General features: G+C 45.8%; 1 protein-coding gene across 1 annotated transcript; it reads left to right on the top strand.

The window, feature by feature from the left end:
• Nucleotides 1-3,349: 3,349 nt before the first annotated feature.
• LOC106421498 lies at nucleotides 3,350-4,258 on the top strand. Its single transcript, XM_013862338.1, has 2 exons — nucleotides 3,350-3,496; nucleotides 3,569-4,258. Exons 1-2 carry the CDS (start codon nucleotides 3,350-3,352, stop codon nucleotides 4,256-4,258), a joined length of 837 nt encoding a protein of 278 aa, XP_013717792.1.
• Nucleotides 4,259-21,939: the final 17,681 nt, after the last annotated feature.

Genomic DNA, 21,939 nt, shown 5'->3' with positions numbered 1-21,939 from the left:
TGTGCTGGCGGAAACCCACAGACGTCCTGTGTGTACTGAACTGACAGCCCACGTGGGCCAAAATCACCCGAACAGTCCACGGGAAGGATCAGCGTGCTGAGTCCAAGGACCAACGTGCTGATATGTGTACTGATGGACAGCCACGAACGTCATGTGTGTGCTGACGGACACACACGGACAGCCACAGATGTCCTGTATGTGCTAACGGACAGCCACGGACGTCGTGTGTGTGCTGACGGACACACACGGACGTCTTGTGTGTGCTGACGGACACACAGACGTCCTGTGTGTACTGAACAGACAGCCCACGTGGGCCAAAATCACCCGAACAGTCCACAGGTAGGTCCAGTGTGCTGAGTCCAAGGACCAGCATGCTGATATATGTACTGATGGACAGCCACGGACGTCCTGTGTGTGCTGACGGACACACACGGACAGCCACAGACGACCTGTGTGTGCTGGCGGACACACACAGAAGTCCTGTGTGTGCTGACGGACACCCACGGACGTCCTGTGTGTGCTGACGAACACAAATGGACATACACAGACACACACGGACAGCCTCGGACGTCCTGTGTGCTGACGGACAGCCACGGACGTCTTGTGTGTGCTGACGGACAGCCACGGACAGCCACAGACGTCATGTGTGTGCTGAAAGACACCCACGGACGTCCTGTGTGTACTGAACAGACAGCGCACGTGGGCCAAAATCACCCAAACAGTCCAAGGGAAGGGCCAGTGATATACCATGATTTTCATCCGTTTTTATACATGGTATATAAAGGTTTTAAGATGTATTAATCATGTTTTAGAGTCTTTTCAAAGCAAATACAGGTTTATTCACCTGATGAAAGGAAATGATACTTTTGGGACATTTTGGAATGCTTTTACGCAAGGAAAATCGATTGACGCTTGAAGAGAAACATTGGTCGATCATAATCACTTACCATCGATCGACATACATATATGTGCATCGATCGATACCCAGTCTCACGGATGAAATCGCAAATTAAAAGATTTCATTTCCCAGAAGATCTATTATTTACAACTTAAGTCCCTAGCCGCCTGTTAGGCTATATGTACTAGGGTTTTGTATCATTTCTAGGCAGACACTTGCAAAGACCTAGTTTTGGAGAAGGAGCATTTTGGCTACCATTAGGAGAGCTTAGGATTGGAGAGATAGATCTGATACTGCAAAACAGAGAAGATCTTGAACTCCTTTATTTCTATTACTCTATCTATTTGTGTTCTATGTTTCATTTGAGTTTATTTCGCACCATCATGACTTTGTCTCTCATGAATAAGTTTGAGTAAACCAATTGTTAGATTTAGGTTTCTCACCATGGTTGAAATTATGTACTGCTAATATGACTATTAAAAAGGTGTTTTGATTGTTCTTTCATTGCTTATGAACTTAATGCTAAAATTAAGATTGATCACCTTCATTTTAGATCTTAGGATTAATTGAGTCCAACTAACCGTTTCCCCTCAATACCTGAACCCATTTGCGTGATCTAAACTAACTCAGGCGCAACGACAGTTGGTATGAGAAGGTTAGAGAACAAGTTAAACCCGTTCGCAAAGCTCGCTAGAATAACCGTCGATCGACGCAACTATCGTTTTGTCAGTCGATCGTTACAAAGGTGTATCGGTCTATGTACATCAAGTCACATCGTACGCAGTTGAGATCCGAGATCTAGCGAAGATAACCTATCCGGTTAAATATATGTTTAGTTCAAGAACCATTAAACCCTTTAGTCTAAACTAAGTGCATACATTTTACACCTGAGAATTGCCTGAATCTTGCTGCTTTCCCAATCTTGAAACCACTTCAATTCAATCTATTGAATCACTATTGTTTTCGGTTTATCATTTAGTGCTTTTAAAACTATTAAAACCTTTTAGTCTATCTTCATTTTCTAATTATTTAAGTCTGTTGAGTAATCCTAGAGTCTCTGTGGATTCGATCCCTAAGTACTACATATGAGCCACGTTTGATGAGAGTAACACTCTTTAGGGTAATTTGAGTGATATCAAATTTGGCGCCGTTGCCGGGGACTCTTTCTTATTACCATTAGATTTAATTTAGAATTTAGTATAGACTTGTTACGAAAATCTTGCTAAATTTTTCTTTCTTAATCTGTTACTCAGACATAAAGAATGGAGAACATAGAGCGCGACCAACCATCAATCGACGGAGACACGTTTCCATCGAGCGACGATGAGTCAGAAGAATCGACCGATACGGAACTTCCAACAACGATCGATACCGCCCAGCCGGAAGCAGGTAAGTTTTCTCTTACCAAGCCTGCTAATGAGAAAGTAGTCCAAACTGAATTAAATGGTCAAACGAGCAATGAAACTAGCCAAACTGAACAGGGGACTGAAATCCCTGTTAAGGAAAATTCCACCTTAACTAAAGGTGAAGATATAAAATTGTCCATACAAGACTACCTTGATCCTGGTAGGACCTATTCCAATAGGTCCGCTATTAAAATACCAGGAGACGATACCAAGAAATCTAAGTTTAACGCAGATTACTACCGTATGGTTCGTCAAAACCCATTCCGTGGATCCCTCCCAGAACACCCACAAGATCACATTGAAACTTTGGAAGAATTAATACCAGATGAATATGATTGTTGCAAACTATTTTCATTCTCCCTAGAAGGAGAAGCCCTCAGGTGGTTAAACTGTTTAGGAACAAGATCACTCACTTGTTGGGAAGAGATTAGAAGAGCTTTCCTTAGAGAATTTTTCACTGATGAACGCTACTGGGAAGTAAGAAAACAAATTTCTACATTTCGCCAAGGTCCACGCGAATCATTTAAAAACGCTTGGGGAAGATTCAGAGGCTATAAACTTGAATGTCCCCATCATGGTTATTCAGAACCACAACTTCTTAACATCTTTTATGGAGGTGTTAATTTGAGCTATAAAACCACCCTCGATACAGCGAGTGATGGAAATTTCATCACTAGGAATCCCGAAGATGACAACGGGAAGATCCTATGAAAAGATGGATGAAGAGATAGAAAAAACTACAAGTCCAAAAGACAATTCTGATTTAATAGAAATTAAGAATTCCGTTAAATCCCTTCATTCCTTTCTTCAAAACAAACACCGATCTGATATAGCCCAGATCGACGACAACGCTTTGTCTGACACCGATGATTATTCGGATGAAGAAACGAACTGCTCTGATCCCTACTATGTGCTTCATGTCGAGAGCTTTACCCAAGCTTATGACACTGCTTTAAAATCACGTACCGGAAGAGAGAGGTTCAATATCAGATAAGATCTTACTGGCAACCGTAAGACAATATCGCAATTTTACGGAAAGATAAATATGGTTTACGGAGAATTGATGGAGAAAGCAGATTCTTTAGGAGAACTAATCCAAAAATTAGAAGGTCAAGTAGCTGAGATTGCAACTGCCATAAAGAGAGACGCTGGATGTCTTCTCGGAAGAACTGATCTAAACCCAAGACGTCAAGTCAGTGCCGTAATGCTGCGCAGCGGGATAAACCTCGCAGCAGATACAAGGAATAATTAAGATGTTGGAAAGCCTTACGACGCCGACAAGACCGGGAAAAGCAACTCTCATCCTATTCTTCTTAACGATCTTGACCAAAATCCATCTCAAGAGAACCGGAAAACCACTGCTGAAAAGACTAAGGAAAAGGCAATAGACTTAGAACTAGAAGAAGATACAGAGATTGAGGATGAAATCGATCGACAGTACGAAACTGACGTCGATCGACCCAAAACACCTATCATCGATCGACAACCTGAAAAACCCGTCGATCGATGGTCTACTCAACCCGAGCCCATAATTGAAAGAGTCTATAGAACTTTACCCCCTTTTCCTCCTAAAACGCAAACTAAGAAATCATTAGAAAGCACAATCTGCAAGAAAGCCTTAGATAAGATTACTGTCGAGATGTCCCTTAGTGATGCTATAAAAATAGCACCTTCAATTAAGAAGTACATAAAGGATATGACATCTCCAAACTATCCAATCGCAGAACATAGCGTGATGATGATTTCAGAAGAAGTAAGTGCTATGATTAAAGGAGAAACTCCAACGAAGAGATCAGATCCTGGTAGTTTCGTCCTAGATTGTAAAATAGAAAACACGCGCTTCCCTAGATCATTATGTGACCTCGGCTCTAGCGTGAACCTTATGCCTTACTCTGTTGCAGTGACGTTAGATCTATTAGGGTACCCGAAGGAATTCTCGAAGATGTTCCCATAAAGATTAACGATTGCATCGTGCCGACGGATTTTGTTGTGTTGAAATACAGACAAGAACCCAAAGACCCCCTCATTCTGGGTCGGCCATTCCTAGCTACAGCTGGAGCAATCATTGACGTCAAAGAAGGACGAATTAATTTGAACATAGGGGATATCTCGATGACTTTTGATATGGAGAAACTGATTAAGCGACCCCTAATAGATGACCAGGCCTTCTACGTGGAAAACGTTTCTGAGGATGAAAGAGACTCTTTCATAAACATTGTGGGAACCGAAATTCGCACTGTCGATTTCCGTTTAAATAAGGAAACTAGGAAAACCCTAATTTCCCAGGGGTCCCGGATCTCTGCGAGAGCCAACGACAAGTGATCGAATATATGCGGAAATCATGAAAAGATAACAAACGAGTTTACAGAAAACAGTAGATCTTATTTCGAGTCCGCGTAAGAGCGTTGCGATCATTACAAGGGATCATAAAAGCTTTGGCCGCAAAGGCTGTCAGCGAGTTACTTAGTTCTAGCGGCCTAAAAGCTCAAACATAGTTGAGTCGCAGCTCGATAACAAAAGACGAAAAAGATACGTAAAAGATTTTTGATTGGTTTCAGACTGAACCTTGTTAAAGGCTGCCTATGTACCCTTTTCGAGGATCAAGCCGACGTAGTTCAATTGATAGAGCTGGACAAGAGATCGAACTGCCTGGGCGAGTTCGTCTAGTAATTGAGTGCCAGTCATAGAAACCAAACTTGTCGAGAATAAAGCCTAAAGTTTCTAAGTGCAGAGAATTCCGAATCTAAAAAGTTCTCCCCATGCCTCTCGCCTAGGACTCCTTATATACTAGCTCCAAGGTCGGTTTAAGCTTTTACTCTTCTGCCCTTAAGCCGTCATAGCATAAAATGGAGATATTCCATTTTTTCCGATCTTCGTATTTATCCTTAAAATTTCGTATTTATCCGCGGAAACTTGACATTTATCCTTCCTTGCGCGCCAAGCGTAAACCGTCATACGGTTTATGGGCTTTTGGTTAAGAAATCGTAAGTTGGGCCTCGAGTCGTGTCTTAGGTCCCTTTGGGCCGTCTTCCGACTCGAAACGTTTATTGCGATTTCTTTTGATAAAGAACGAACTTTCCGCGGTTTTTACCGCAAAGTTTGATTGATGTCTTAGAACGGTCGGAAGACATGAACTGAGTTCGCTATGGTCTTCGGGAGATAGCATCGTAGGATATACGAGAATGCATGAATTGGTGTCGAATCGACATTTCGGAAGTGTAGCGACCGAGCGGGACGGATGCTCGGTCGCTACGTAGCAGCCGAGCTTGGCTGAGCTCGGGCGCTACGTAGCGACCGAGCGGGATGGATGCTTGGTCGCTACGTAGCGACCGAGCGGGACGGATGCTCGGTCGCTACGTAGCGACCGAGCTTGGCTGAGCTCGGTCGCTACGTAGCGACCGAGCGGGATGGACGCTCGGTCGCTACGTAGCGACCGATCTTGGCTGAGCTCAGTCGCTACGTAGCGACCGAGCGGGACGGACGCTCAGTCGCTACGTAGCGACCGAGCTGTGTGCATGCTTAGTCGCCGCGTACCGATCAAGCTTGGCTTGTCCGTGGTCCGATTGCCGTACTCGAGCTTGTCCACGGCCGAATTGGATACATGTCTGTTTCCTTCGGACAATCGGTATTTAGTGGTTCGATTGAGATTTGAACAAGATTTTACCGCAAGGCTCTTTGTAAAGATATCTTTACGAAGATTACTTTTTCGTAAAACGTTCATGCTGATTTTTACGGACTTTCAGGCATTGATTCCGTCGTGACCGATTTTGACCCCAACAAACATGTGTTCAGACAACCCCTTAGAAGACACCCTTAACCACGTGGAAAATGAAGTTTTCAGCATATCAGATAGGACAGACGATTACATGCGACTAATGGACGCTAGCATCGAAGTTGCAAACGTAGAAGAGAATGACGATTCTGGAGTTGTCATCGATCGATACCTTCAAGATACCGTCGATCGACAACCTCCCTCGCAATCAAATTGGTCTAAAGATAAAGCACCAAAGGTAGAATTAAAACCTCTACCCAGCGGTCTTAAGTACGCTTACCTTTATGACCAGTCCTACCCTGTTATTGTCAACGCCAATCTCACTAGCGGAGAACTTGCTTTATTGCTGAATAAATTACGCAAGTACATGAAAGCGATCGGGTATTCTCTCGATGACATTCCTGGAATCTCTCCCGATCTTTGCATGCATCGGATTAACTTGGAAGATGACGCTAAAACGTCAATAGAACAGCAAAGGAGATTAAATCCGAATCTAAAGGAAGTAGTTAAAAAGGAAATTATAAAACTCCTTGATGCTGGAGTTATTTACCCTATTTCGGATAGTAAATTGGTAAGCCCCGTACATGTTGTACCCAAAAAGGGAGGTATCACTGTAGTGAAGAATGAAATGGTCGAACTCATTCTGACTCGTACTGTTACTGGTGATCGGATGTGCATTGATTATAGGAAATTGAATGCCACTACTAGGAAAGACCATTTTCCCCTTCACTTTATTGATCAGATGCTGGAGAGATTAGCTAATCACCAGTATTACTGTTTTCTTGATGGATATTCCAGATTTTTCCAAATTCCTATACACCCGGATGATCAAGAAAAGACAACGTTTACATGCCCCTACGGAACTTTCGCATATCGCAGAATGCCATTTGGTCTATGTAACGCCCCCGCTACTTTCCAACGTTGTATGATGTCAATCTTTACGGATATGATCGAGGACTTCATGGAGGTATTCATGGATGATTTTTCAGTCTATGGATCAGATTTTAAGAGTTGCCTCGACAATTTATGCAAAGTATTGGAAAGATGCGAAGAAAAGAACCTTGTCCTAAACTGGGAAAAATGCCATTTCATGGTAAACGATGGGATAGTGTTAGGACATAGGCTTTCCGCTGCTGGAATATAGGTCGATAGAGCTAAGATTGAAGTAATGACCAGTTTACCCCCACCCAAAACTGTTAAGGATGTGCGAAGTTTTCTCGAACACACCCTATTTTACAGGAGATTTATACTGGACTTCAGCAAAATCGCTAGACCTTTAAATAACCTACTATGCAAGGATATTAAATTCGATTTTACCCCCGAATGCATGAAAGATTTTGAAGATTTAAAGAAATCCCTTATCACTGCCCCCGTAGTACATGCCCCCGACTGGAATCTTCCTTTCGAAATCATGTGCGATGCGAGTGATTTCGCAATTGGAGCAGTTCTAGGCCAAAGGAGAGATAAAAAGCTACATGCCATTTACTACGCCAGCCGCACGCTTGATGAAGCACAACGGAATTATGCAACAACAGAAAAGGAACTATTAGCTGTAGTTTACGCTTTTGAAAAATTCCGTCAATACTTGATTGGCTCACGAGTGATAGTTCACACTGATCACGCTGCCATCAAATATTTAATGCAAAAGAAAGATGCTAAACCTCGACTCATACGCTGGATTCTACTACTCCAAGAGTTTGACATTGAGATTAAGGATAAGAGAGGAGTAATGGTGTCGCTGACCATCTTTCTAGGATAAGGATAGAGGATGATGTCCCTATAGACGATTTCTTTCCCATAGAGAATGTTGCACACATAGATACATCTTTCGTCGGTCAAATATCTCTCACATCTGAAGATCTATCGATCGATGAGAGAGAGATGCCATATCGGTCGATTCACTTTGTGATACATCGATCGATGACGAGACTGATGTAATTTCTCATCTCCCCGATAACCAAAATCACGAACCCCCGTTTATTGATATCAACTTCGGTTTACAAGTTAATGTTTCCGGTGATAAGATTAATCTCACACCTGAGGAATTATCACAACGGGAGGTAAATGCAATTGGTAGAAACTCGGATAACCGACCCTGGTATGCCGACATAGTTAACTATTTGGCAGCTGAGGTCAAGCCAGACGAACTCAAGGGATATATGAGGAAGAAATTTTTCAGAGAAGTAAGACGCTTTCATTGGGATGAACCTTACCTCTATAAGCATTGTTCTGATGGCATATACAGACGATGCGTATCCGAAGCTGAAATTCCAGACATTATTTACCAATGTCACAGAGCTGATTATGCAGGACATTTCGCTACCTTTAAAACGGTTTCGAAAATTCTCCAAGCAGGATTTTGGTGGCCAACCATTTTTCGCGATGTCCATGCATTTATAACCCAATGTGACAGATGCCAAAGATGTGGAAAAATCAGCAAAAGACATGAAATGAAACAGAAGTTCATTCTTGAAGTTGAAGTCTTTGATTGCTGGGGTATCGATTTTATGGGACCTTTCCCGTCTTCATATGGAAACAAATATATACTAGTCGCTGTAGACTACGTATCCAAATGGGTCGAAGCAGTAGCTTCACCTACCAATGTCGCATCTGTGGTTATTAAACTCTTCAAGAGTATAATCTTTCCAAGATTTGGAGTTCCAAGAGTAGTCATTAGTGACGGTGGAACTCATTTCATTAACAAAATATTTGATAGATTGCTTAAAAAGAATGGTGTTCATCATAGAGTAGCTACACCTTACCACCCACAAACTAGGACAAGTAGAAGTCTCTAACCGGCAAATTAAGGAAATCTTAAAGAAAACCGTAGGAATTTCCAGAAAAGATTGGTCTAGGAAACTAGATAATGCACTTTGGGCCTACAGGACCGCCTACAAAACGCCGTTAGGAACAACACCATTCCACCTCCTTTATGGCAAATCATGTCATCTACCAGTCGAACTGGAACATAAAGCAGCTTGGGCTACCAAACTTTGAACTTTGATATCAAACCAGCTGCAGAAAGGAGACTCATCCAGCTTAACGAGTTTGATGAAATCAGACATTTAGCTTTTGAAAATTCAAAAATCTATAAAGAAAGGACTAAAGCTTATCACGATAAAAAGATCATATCCCGGCACTTCGAGCCGGATGATCAAGTCCTCCTTTATAACTCTCGATTAACTTTATTTCCTGGAAAGCTAAAATCCCGTTGGTCTGGACCCTTCACCGTAACGGACGTTCAACCCTCCGGAGCTATCACCTTACAAAATGATAAAGGCCAGGAATTTACAGTGAATGGCCAACGAGTTAAGCATTATTGGGCAAAATCACCAGCGAAGGTGCCCATAGTGCTGTATGAACCTGTTAATTAGTTTAATCAGGAAGTCGAGCTAAACACTTAAAAGTTAAGCGCTGAATGGGCATTTTTATAAAAAAAAAAATCATTAATTCAAATTAAAAAATTATATTTACTAGTAATTAATAGTAATTTCCGTATTTCTTAATATTAGCATTATTTAGAAAAATTAGAAATTAGAATCTGTCTTTAAAGAGGACATCGATCGACGAGGCATTATTGCCATCGATCGATGCGGGCATATCGACGGTTTTAACACTAATTTCACTCGATATCAGCCCACTTCCTCTTCCACACTCACAAACGAAACCGAAAACAAAAACACCCATTTTCTCTCTTGATTCTTGACGGATTTTGTCCGTTCTTCGCCTAAATCCACTCGACTTTGCACTCTGTAACTGTTAAATCCACTCCCGAAATCAACATTCAAGGTATGCACTCGAAATTTTCAATTTTTCGAAAATTAGGATTTTCGTTTTGAGTTGGATTAGAACGCTTGATTTAGTGTGATTGAGAGATGTTTTTGTAGTTCATATTGCTTATCTAGAGTTCGGTTTGTGATTTCCATGCCTTTTGATTCGTATAAACGCGATTTAGAGTTGAGTGATGTTGTAGGTTTCGCGATTCGACATCGGTCGATATGAACTTGTTCGCATCGACCGATGCTCTCTTGTCCGATTGTTCCGACACGACGATATCGATCGATGTTCAGTATAACCCATCGATCAATATTACATTTTATCGACAATGCTAACCTTCTTTTCTTCTTGGTTTCAGATAAGCAGTTCAGAGACAAACGCACGAAACAGAGAACACAGGTCGAAAAGGAGGTTCGACGAGACTAGCAGCTCCTCCAACCCACAGCGTCATCCATGGCCTCGCGCCAAAAACACACCATTCGATGTCCCGGGCTATGCTGATCCTAAGGCAGCGATCAGCAGCAACGAGTGCCGTCAGCGTCCTCTGTCCGATGACTGGGACGACTACGACAGCCTCTTCTACAATCTCTGGCTAGGAATCTCTATCGAGCCCACCAAATTCCTCGACCGACCCATCTTGAAGAAGCTCGGGATCGAGGGAGATATTAAGGACATGATCACACAGCTAGGACTCGGTACCATGCCCACTCGCGCTTACGACCTCTACCCCGATCTCGTCCGCCAGTTCATGGCCACTGTCGAGGTCACCTACAGAACTTCAGCTGTGAGGGTAGCGGGAGATGGCACTTTGACCTTCTTCGCCAGAGGGACACGCTACAGGATCACTATCTCCGAGCTCTGCCGTGTCACGCCCCCAATCCTGAAAAGGATTGTCAGGACGGCCATGGTTCGAGGAAACGTACCAGCCAGTGTTACGACATCAAAGCAAGCGTTCCATGGTCGAAAAATAAGGTTAAGAACATAAGGAAACTTAGACTTAACCTTATATAAGCTAAGAGACAGTTAGGACGAGTAAGACGGTAACTGGACGAAGTAGACGAGTAGCTCGACCAGCTCAACGAAGCTAGGTTTAGTTCACTCCAGCTCAGTCCCTACTAAGTCAGCTCCACTAGCTGAACTACTAGCTCACTCAGCTGAGACAGCTGAGAGTCAGCTCATCTCAGCTAGACGGACTGTTCGGGCTTTAGGCCGATGGTCCGGGTCCGGGTCAGTGGCGGGCTGTGAGGTCCGGCCATGAGGCCATGGGCTGTTGGGTCTTTGGACAAGGCCGTGGGCTAAGTCCAGGAGGCTTGGGGCGTGGGCTGGGCTTATGACCGACCCCAAACCCAATCAGAAAGGGCGATGGGATGCAAGTGGCCTAGAGGGCACAACCCTTGGCCGATGGTGCCTGTTCGCTAGCAAGTCGTGGGGGCAAGACTTACCCCCTCGTTTTCTATAAATATGGGGCCTCTCCTGTTGGTTTCATTATCCAATTCCAGAGTAAAATGCTCATAGAAAAACGTAGAGAGAGAGAGAGAGAGTACCGGCCAAGAGATCGGCCGGAAAAGGGCCGGTCGTGGTGGTTTTGTATCTCCGGCAAGGAGAACGGTTTAGGAGAGAGGAGGCCGTGTGGTTATGAATACCCAAAGCATAGAGAAAGGTCTGGAGAAGGACTCCAAAGCCGTGGTTCAGTCAGATAGGGTCAGTGGGGTAACCACCGACTCATCGGCTAAGACAATCGGACAGTCTGACCCGGTCTAGCCATGGGCGTTTGGATTGTGTCCTATTCTTCTCATTCTTTTCATCCAATTCTTCTTCTACTCCTTCTGTACATTGGCGTGGACTTGTGGATATGTTGGGATTGGTTATAACCGTGGTTCTGGTTGAGTAATGCGGTCGCGGTCCATAACCGTCGAGTTAGGCGCGCGCATGGTCTAAACCGGCCTCAGGTGATCCGATTGGATAGGGGCGGTTCTGTTCTGTTCTCAACGGTTGCAACCCTTCCCTGAACAGTCACAATGGTTCATGACTTGTGTAGGTTAAGGCGTGGTCTTTTTGCCATAGGGCGGACACACGTACAGACCAGACAGTCCATACGGACAGTTAGGTCGAACGGTTGGAACATCTGAATGGGTGCGAGTTGCCAAGGGTCATGGGTTGCCAAGAGGCACAAGTGTCCAAAGGGTACTAGTTCCCAAAGGGTGTGAGTTCCAAACGGTGCCATTGGTTCAAGGCTTAGGCCGAACCAAGTGGACAGTCCGCGGCTGCATAGTCAAACGGATGGACGGTTAGTTTAACCGGAGTGTTGTGTCGCAAGGTCTGATTGGTTGCAAGGCAATCCGGTTTGGTCTTGGGCCTTACTCTCTGGTATGGATCTAGGCTTTGGGTCGGGATCAGGTAAGAAGGTCCGTGAGCCTTTGGGCCAGACTTATAACTGGTCGATCGCACCTAGATCTTAACCAGACGGTTAGATGGGACTATGGATGATCCGGCTATGGTTGGATGGCTTTAGCCGCAAAGGCTAAGTGGGATATCTTACAATAAACCTTGGGTTGGTGAGTAGGATAGGCGCCATATGCATTATGTTGGGCGTAAACCCACATGATGGCAATGGAAGGCCGGTTATATCAGTACCTGCTAAGTAGACGATGGCTTATCAAGTCTGGTGGTCGGATCATGTTTCATGACGATGGTTCGATGGCCGAGCACTAGTATGGATAGTCACGTTGCTGGAGTAAGAGTATTGATGTGATGCTTCTAGATATCAACCTTGGTGTTGATAGCTTCGAGATTGGCTAAGAGTCATGACGAAGTGTATGGCTAGTACTATGTGTCGTAGACCATAGATACTGAGCCTAAGTGTGATTGTTCAAGGAAGGCCGTGTAAGATCTGATCATGGTTGAGTATGGACGACCTGACCTCTGAATGATGGTTCAAGGTGTCGGAACTAATCTGATTAAGGAATGCATCGTTTGGTATGAACAAATCATACATGTTGTTTGGGTTAAGTCCCAAAGCCGGTCAGGCCAGATGATGACTCATCAGTTCCAAGTCATGTGAGGATGGTTGGTTGATTGACTTAGGATCTAATGAGATTTTTCAGTCCAGAATATGGATTGGGTACTATTGCCTATATGGCAAGGGGATGTTTGAGTGTGCATGAGCCGAGAAAGGCCAGATGCAAACCCTTATCCTTTCAAAGACTTCTCAAAGGTTACTTATGTATGTGGGGATGGTTGGTTGAATGACTAAGTACCTAGGGGAGTTGTTTGATGCAGGAATCAAGATAAGGACCTTAAGTAAGATCATTGAGTGATCGTGGTCCAGCTGTCAAGCAAGAGCAATTCGAGTCAATGGAGGACCGATGAGCTAATAAGCTCCGTAGATGTGGCAAAGGTATGATCTAGCATTTACTTATGTAGATCTAGATAGAATGGTTTAGGGGAATGGAACCTCAGAATTGTATGGCTTGGTTTGGGTTTAGGATTGACCTTTAAGCTAATTGGTAGTTGAGTAAACTGACCAAGGCTAAGGTGATTCGACCAGACAAGTGTTAGATTGGTTTTAGACCAATGGTTAACTACAGAATAATCCGCTGCGTATCTGTTGAAAGGATCTAGGCTATTAATGACTAGGGAAGTCTTTAGCTAAGATCTAAGTTAGCCCTCGCCTTTAGGCGATATTATAAATAATGGGCGAAAATTAAGAGGTTCGGCCAGGAAGTGGACCGAGCGACGTGAGGCATCGACCGCGGCCTAGGCGGCCGGGATCGGGTCTTACATGCCGCATCTACGGTTTCGATGAGAGCATCGCCTCTTACACGGTCCCACCTTTCTCACACATTGAGGAATTCTGGGACATCGTCGGCACAGGAGTTTGGGACACGAACAGGGCCGTGCTATCAGACATCCGCCATCCTGCACTTCGCTACTTCCTCCGGCTCCTTGCAAACACACTTGTTTGCAAGATGGAGCCCAACAAGGTCAGGATAAAGGAGCTCAAACTACTTTTATGCGCAGTGAATGGCGTGGTGGATTTGGTTGAGTTGGACGAGGATGGCGAGGTAAGCCGGCTGAACCTCAGAGCTTTCTTTTCCGCGCACTTGGTGGAGCTGAAGAAGAAGCCCTTCACCAGCAAGGGTAAGAACAAGAAGGAGACAGTTGGGAGTCTTCTGACCCCGATTTTCCAGTTTCTCAGCATCCGCCTCGACTCTCATTCTGCCGACCGCGACCACGCCTTCCTCGACGAGCAGCACATGGTGCACTCGCTATGGCTCGAGGAAGGGAAACTCTTGCGCTTCAGGATCCGCGATGAGCATCGCCTTCTACCCCTACCAGATAGGAGGATCACTGACTTCGGCAACAACGTGGAGCAGCTTCGATGCATGTCAGACGAGGCATTCCTCCGCAACCCGCGGAACATGTCACGCCGACCTCCCAGCATTTGCCGCACCAGAGCTCAGGACGCACAGGCACCTCCTCTCCCCGACTTCCCGAACATACCGGACATCCCTATGCATGACCAGGGAGACTTTCAGAGGTTCGTGGTGGACGCTCTTCAGGCCATCTGGGCTAGAGTGTCTTGTCGGAGCAGGAGAGCCACAGGAGCGCAGGCACCAGCACCAGCAGCACGCAGGGACCTTTCCCCAGAGGACGATGAGGCGACTGATGAGGACACCGACTAGTCCTCAAATCTCTATCTCTTCTCCTCTTATTATGAACTTGTTTATTTATTTTCTGAACTTGTCGGATTTATGTTTTTAAACTTATATTTTATGTTTGAGGATGCTTATTATTTTTTATGCTTGGTTGTCTAACAGAGCTAACATTAGGCAAGGAACTTCGAGTTTGACTCCAAGCACATGCAAAAATTTATGTGCTTCGCCATCGATCAATATGGAGAGGATTACATCGATCGATTCTGGGCGAGTAACATCGATCGATATGGAGAGGATTACATCGATCGATGTGTAGTACGGATAGGTACTTCATTCTCACTCTAACATTCTCAAACATCTAACTTGATTTTAACCTACCCTTGGACACTTTGCACCGAGTCGGTGAAATTTAAGTCTGGGGGAGGTAGTTACTAACACCACTTTCTTGAGTTTTTGTCAAAAATCTTTTCAAAAATAATTTTATTGAGTCAAGAAGGGGATTATGAACAAATGATTTCTACTTGAATGTCTAACCACTTTCTAGCACCATTCTAGATTTACTGACTGCAGATAATACTATAGATGCTAAAGTGGATCAACCAGTCAATTATACACACTTGCTAGCTTGTTAGAAAGAACCGAAGCTAACCTCCAACACTAACCTGACTTCACTGCTTGTCTTGGGGCTTAGTATACATGGGATCGGTTTTTTTCAGACAAGGCTGGAAGGTAACGCCTGGTTTAGATTATTTATCACATTTTCTCTCTCTAAATTTCGACTCTAGATTAGTTAGTGAGTACACAAAAAATAAAAATAAAAATAAAAATAAAAATAAAATAAAATAAAATAAATATATATATATATATAAGATCTATTGTCTAATTAGGATGAGTCTGAACAGGACTTGGTGGCTAAAACCATTAAGGCTTGATTCATAAAAGACTCCAATAAAAGAGTTCGAAACGGGACTTGGAGACGGCAATCTTCAAGGCTCGCTTTCGCAAAGAACTCTTGGATATATGTCGAAAAGAAGTGAACAGAACTTGGTGGCAACCACCATTAAGTTTTGATTCATGGAAGCCTGTCCAATCTTGGTCACTGATCCTGCAATGGAAGCAGACTTTGACTTAAGAGAGAAATTTAGAGAGAGAAACTAGGAACTAACTTTTACCTGCAGCTCCAGATACTTGTCTGAAATCCTTGCATCCTGTGATCGATACTCCCAAGGTAAAGCCTACACTTTTTACATTAAGAAATGAGGTTGGTTGAGGAGATTGATAATAAGATTAGTTAAGATTGTTGGCTAGATGACTTTGGTTGCTAAGCTAGGATATTGCATAATGTATATCTGTAAGAAGGAACCTTAGATGTGGAATGCAATATTATAGAGGTGATAATTTCAATGTTTCAAATCTGTGAGTCCCTGATGTTATCAACCCTCTTCCAGAGAGATTGTCCATTGGTTTAACTTGAGGAAAATTCAAATGATAAGTCTGGGGGAGTTGATATACCATGATTTTCACCCGTTTTTATACATGGTATATAAAGGTTCTAAGATGTATTAATCATGTTTTAAAGTCTTTTCAAAGCAAATACAGGTTTATTCACCTGATGAAAGGAAATGATACTTTTGGGACATTTTGGAATGCTTTTACGCAAGAAAAATCAATCGACGCTTGAAGAGCAACATCGGTCGATCATAATCACTTACCATCGATCGACATACATATATGTGCATCGATCGATACCCAGTCACACGGATGAAATAGCAAATTAAAAGATTTCATTTCCCATAAGATCTATTATTTACAACTTAAGTCCCTAGCCGCCTGTTAGGCTATATGTACTAGGGTTTTGTATCATTTCTAGGCAGACACTTGCAAAGACCTAGTTTTGGAGAAGGAGCATTTTGGCTACCATTAGGAGAGCTTAGGATTGGAGAGATAGATCTGATACTGCAAAACATAGAAGATCTTGAACTCCTTTATTTCTATTACTCTATCTATTTGTGTTCTATGTTTCATTTGAGTTTATTTCGCACCATCATGACTTTGTCTCTCATGAATAAGTTTGAGTAAACCAATTGTTAGATTTAGGTTTCTCACCATGGTTGAAATTATGTACTGCTAATATGACTATTAAAAAGGAGTTTTGATTGTTCTTTCATTGCTTATGAACTTAATGCTAAAATTAAGATTGATCACCTTCATTTTAGATCTTAGGATTAATTGAGTCCAACTAACCGTTTCCCCTCAATACCTGAACCCATTTGCGTGATCTAAACTAACTCAGGCACAACGACAGTTGGTCTGAGAAGGTTAGAGAACAAGTTAAACACGTTTGCAAAGCTCGCTAGAATAACCGTGATCGATGCAACTATCGTTCTGTCGGTCGATCGTTACAAAGGTGTATCGGTCGATGTACATCAAGTCACATCAATCGACACTCTCTCGAGATCAAAATACGACAGTTGAGATCCGAGATCTAGCGAAGATAACCTATTCGGTTAAATCAATGTTTAGTTCAAGAACCATTAAACCCTTTAGTCTAAACTAAGTGCATACATTTTACACCTGAGAATTGCCTGAATCTAGCTGCTTTCCCAATCTTGAAACCACTTCAATTCAATCTATTGAATCACTATTGTTTTCGATTTATCATTTACTGCTTTTAAAACTATTAAAACCTTTTAGTCTATCTTCATTTCTAATTATTTAAGTCTGTTGAGTAATCCTAAAGTCTCTGTGGATTCGATCCCTAAGTACTATATCTGAACCTCTTTTGATGAGAGTAACACTCTTTAGGGTAATTTGAGTGATATCAGCCAGCGTGCTGAGTCCAAAGACCAACGTGCCAATATGTGAACTTATGGACAGCCACGGACATCCTGTGTGGGCTGATGAATACAGACGGACACCCACAGACGTCCTGTGTGTATTGAACAGGCAGCCCACGTGGGCCAAAATCACCCGAACAGTCCACGGGAAGGGTCAGCGTACTGAGTCCAAGGACCAACGTGCTGATATGAGTACTGATGGACAGCCACGGACGTCCTTTGTGTGTTGACGGACACCCACGGACAGCCACAGACGTCCTGTGTGTGCTGATGGACACCCACGGACGTCCTGTGTGTGCTGAACAGACAGCCCACGTGGGCCAAAATCACCCGAACAGTATACGGGAAGGGCCAGCGTGCTGAGTCCAAGGACCAACATGCTGATATTTGTACTGATGGATAGCCACGGATGTCTTGTATGTGCTGACAGACACAGACAGACACACACGGACAGCCATAGACGTCCTGTGCGTGCTGAACAGACAACCCACGTGGGCCAAAATCACCGGAACAGTATACAGGAAGGGCCAGCGTGCTGATATGTGTACTGATGGATAGCCACGAACGTTTTGTGTGTACTGACGGACACAGACGGACACACACGGACAGCCACAGACGTCTTGTGTGTGCTGGCGGACACCCACGGACGTCCTGTGTGTACTGAACAAACAGCCCACGTGGGCCAAAATCACCCGAACAGTCCACGGGAAGGGCCAGCGTGTTGAGTCCAAGGACCAACATGCTGATATGTGTACTGATGGACAGCCACAGACGTCCTGTGTGTGCTGACGGACACAGACGGACACACACGGACAGCCACGGATGTCCTGTGTGTGCTGGCGGACACCCATGGACGTCCTGTGTGTACTGAACAGACAGCCCACGTGGGCCAAAATCACCCAAACAGTCCACGAGAAGCGTCAGCGTGCTGAGTCCAAGGACCAACGTGCTAATATGTGTACTGATGGACAGCTACGGACGTCCTGTGTGTGCTGACGGACACACACAGACACACATGGACAGCCACGAACGTCCTGTGTGTGCTGACGGACACACACGGACGTCCTGTGTGTGCTGACGAACACCCACGGACGTCCTCTCTGTAGTGAACAGACAGCCCACGTGGGCCAAAATCACCCGAACAGTCCATGGGTAGGGCCAGCGTGCTGAGTCCAAGTACCAGCGTGCTGATATGTGTACTGATGGACAGCCACAGACGTCATGTGTGTGTGCTCGCAGACACACACAGACACACACGGACAGCCACAGATAGCTATGGACGTCCTGTGTGGGCTGATGAATACAGACGGACACCCACAGACGTCCTGTGTGTATTGAACAGACAGCCCACGTGGGCCAAAATCACCCGAACAGTCCACGGGAAGGGTCAGCATACTGATTCCAAGGACCAACGTGCTGATATGAGTACTGATGGACAGCCACGGACGTCCTTTGTGTGTTGACGGACACCCACGGACAGCCACAGACGTCCTGTGTGTGCTGATGGACACCCACGGACGTCCTGTGTGTGCTGAACAGACAGACCACGTGGGCCAAAATCACACGAACAGTATACGGGAAGGGCCAGCGTGCTGAGTCCAAGGACCAACATGCTGATATTTGTACTGATGGATAGCCACGGATGTCTTGTATGTGCTGACAGACACAGACAGACACACACGGACAGCCATAGACGTCCTGTCCGTGCTGAACAGACAACCCACGTGGGCCAAAATCACCCGAACAGTATACGGGAAGGGCCAGCGTGCTGATATGTGTACTGATGGATAGCCACGGACGTTTTGTGTGTGCTGACGGACACAGACGGACACACACAGACAGCCACAGACGTCTTGTGTGTGCTGGCGGACACCCACGGACGTCCTGTGTGTACTGAACAAACAGCCCACGTGGGCCAAAATCACCCGAACAGTCCACGGGAAGGCCAGCGTGTTGAGTCCAAGGACCAACGTGCTGATATGTGTACTGATGGACAGCCACAGACGTCTTGTGTGTGCTGACGGATACAGACGGACACACACGGACAGCCACGGATGTCCTGTGTGTGCTGGCGGACACCCATGGACGTCCTGTGTGTACTGAACAGACAGCCCATGTGGGCCAAAATCACCCGAACAGTCCACGGGAAGCGTCAGCGTGCTGAGTCCAAGGACCAACGTGCTAATATGTGTACTGATGGACAGCTACAGACATCCTGTGTGTGCTGACGGACACACACGGACGTCCTGTGTGTGCTGACGAACACCCACGGACGTCCTCTGTGTAGTGAACAGACAGCCCACGTGGGCCAAAATCACCCGAACAGTCCACGGGTAGGGCCAGCGTGCTGAGTCCAAGTACCAGCCTGCTGATATGTGTACTGATGGACAGCCACAGACGTCATGTGTGTGTTCTCGCAGACACACACAGACACACACGGACAGCCACGGATAGCTATGGACATCCTGTGTTTGCTGACGGACACCCACGGACGTCCTGTGTGTACTGAACAGACAGCCCACGTGGGCCAAAATCACCCAAACAGTCCACGGGAAGGGCCAGCGTGCTGAGTCCAAGAACCAACGTACTGATATGTGTACTGATGGACAGCCACATATGTTCTGTGTGTGCTGACGGACACACACGGACACACACGGACAGCCACAGATGTCCTGTGTGTGCTGACGGACACACACGGACATCTTGTGTGTGCTGACGGACACCCACAGACGTCCTGTGTGTGCTGACGGACACAACCGGACACACACAGACAGCCACAGACGTCCTGTGTGTGCTGACGGACAGCCACAGACGTCCTGTGTGTGCTGGCGGACACACACAGACGTCCTGTGTACTGAACAGACAGCCCATGTGGGCCAAAATCACCCAAACAGTCGACGGGAAGGGCCAGCGTGCTGAGTCCAAGGACCAACGTGCTGATATGTGTACTGGTGGACAGCCACGGACGCCTGTGTGTGCTGACGGACACACACGGACAGACATGGACGTCCTGTGTGTGCTGGCGGACACCCACGGACGTCCTGTGTGTATTGAACTGACAGCCCACGTTGGCCAAAATCACCTGAACAGTCCGCGGGAAGGGTCAGCGTGCTGAGTCGAAGAACCAACGTGCTGATATGTGTACTAATGGACAGCCACGGACATCATGTGTGTGCTGACGGACACACACGGACAGCCACAGACGTCTTGTGTGTGCTGACGGACAGCCACAGACGTCCTGTGTGTGCTGACGGACACACACGGACGTCTTGTGTGTGCTGACGGACACAAATGGACACACACAGACACACACGGACAGCCACGGGTGTCTTGTGTGTGCTTACGGACAGCCACAGACAGCCACAGATGTCCTGTGTGTGCTGGCGGACACCCATGGAAGTCCTATGTGTACTGAACAGACAGCCCACGTGGGCCAAAATCACCCGAACAGTCCACGGGAAGGGCCAGCGTGTTGAGTCCAAGGACCAACGTGCTGATATGTGTACTGATTGACAGCCACGGACGTCCTGTGTGTGCTGACGGACACAGACGTACACACACGGACAGCCACGGATGACCTGTGTGTGGTGGCGGACACCCATGGACGTCCTGTGTGTACTGAACAGACAGCCCACGTGGGCCAAAATCACCCGAACAGTCCACGGGAAGGGTCAGCGTGCTGAGTCCAAGTACCAGCGTGCTGATATGTGTACTGATGGACAGCCACAGACGTCATGTCTGTGTGCTCACGGACACACACAGACACACACGGACTGCCACGGATAGGCACAGACGTCTTGTGTTTGCTGGCGGACACCCACGAACGTCCTGTGTGTACTGAACAGATAGCCCACGTGGGCCAAAATCACCCAAACAGTCCACGGGAAGGGCCAGCGTGCTGAGTCCAAGGACCAACGTACTGATATGTGTACTGATGGAAAGCCACGGATGTCCTGTGTGTGCTGACGGACACAAACGAACACACACGGACAGCCACAGATGTCCTGTGTGTGCTGACGGACACACACGGACATCTTGTGTGTGCTGACGGACACCCACAGACGTCCTGTGTGTGCTGACGGACACAAACGGACACACACGGACAGCCACAGACGTCCTGTGTGTGCTGACTGACAGCCACAGATGTCCTGTGTGTGCTGACGGACACACACAGACGTCCTGTGTGTGCTGACGAATACCCACGGACGTCCTCTGTGTAGTGAACAGACAGCCCACATGGGCCAAAATCACCCGAACAGTCCACGGGTAGGGCCAGCATGCTGAGTCCAAGTACCAGCGTGCTGATATGTGTACTGATGGACAGCCACAGACGTCATGTGTGTGTGCTCACGGACGCACACAGACACACACGGATAGCCACGGACGTCCTGTGTTTGCTGGTGGACACCCACGAACGTCCTGTGTGTACTGAACAGACAGCCCACGACCAGCTGTCATGGAAAGGATTGTCGGGACGGCCATGGTTCGAGGAAACGTACCAGCCAGTCTTAGGACATCAAGGCAAGCGTTCCATGGTCAAGAAAGAAGGTTAAGTACATAAGGAAACTTAGACTTAACCTTATAAGAGCAA

The sequence above is a fragment of the Brassica napus genome, chromosome A9 (assembly GCF_020379485.1).
Source record: "Brassica napus cultivar Da-Ae chromosome A9, Da-Ae, whole genome shotgun sequence".
Taxonomy (NCBI): Eukaryota; Viridiplantae; Streptophyta; class Magnoliopsida; order Brassicales; family Brassicaceae; genus Brassica; species Brassica napus.
This window is presented reverse-complemented; position numbering and strand designations above follow the sequence as displayed.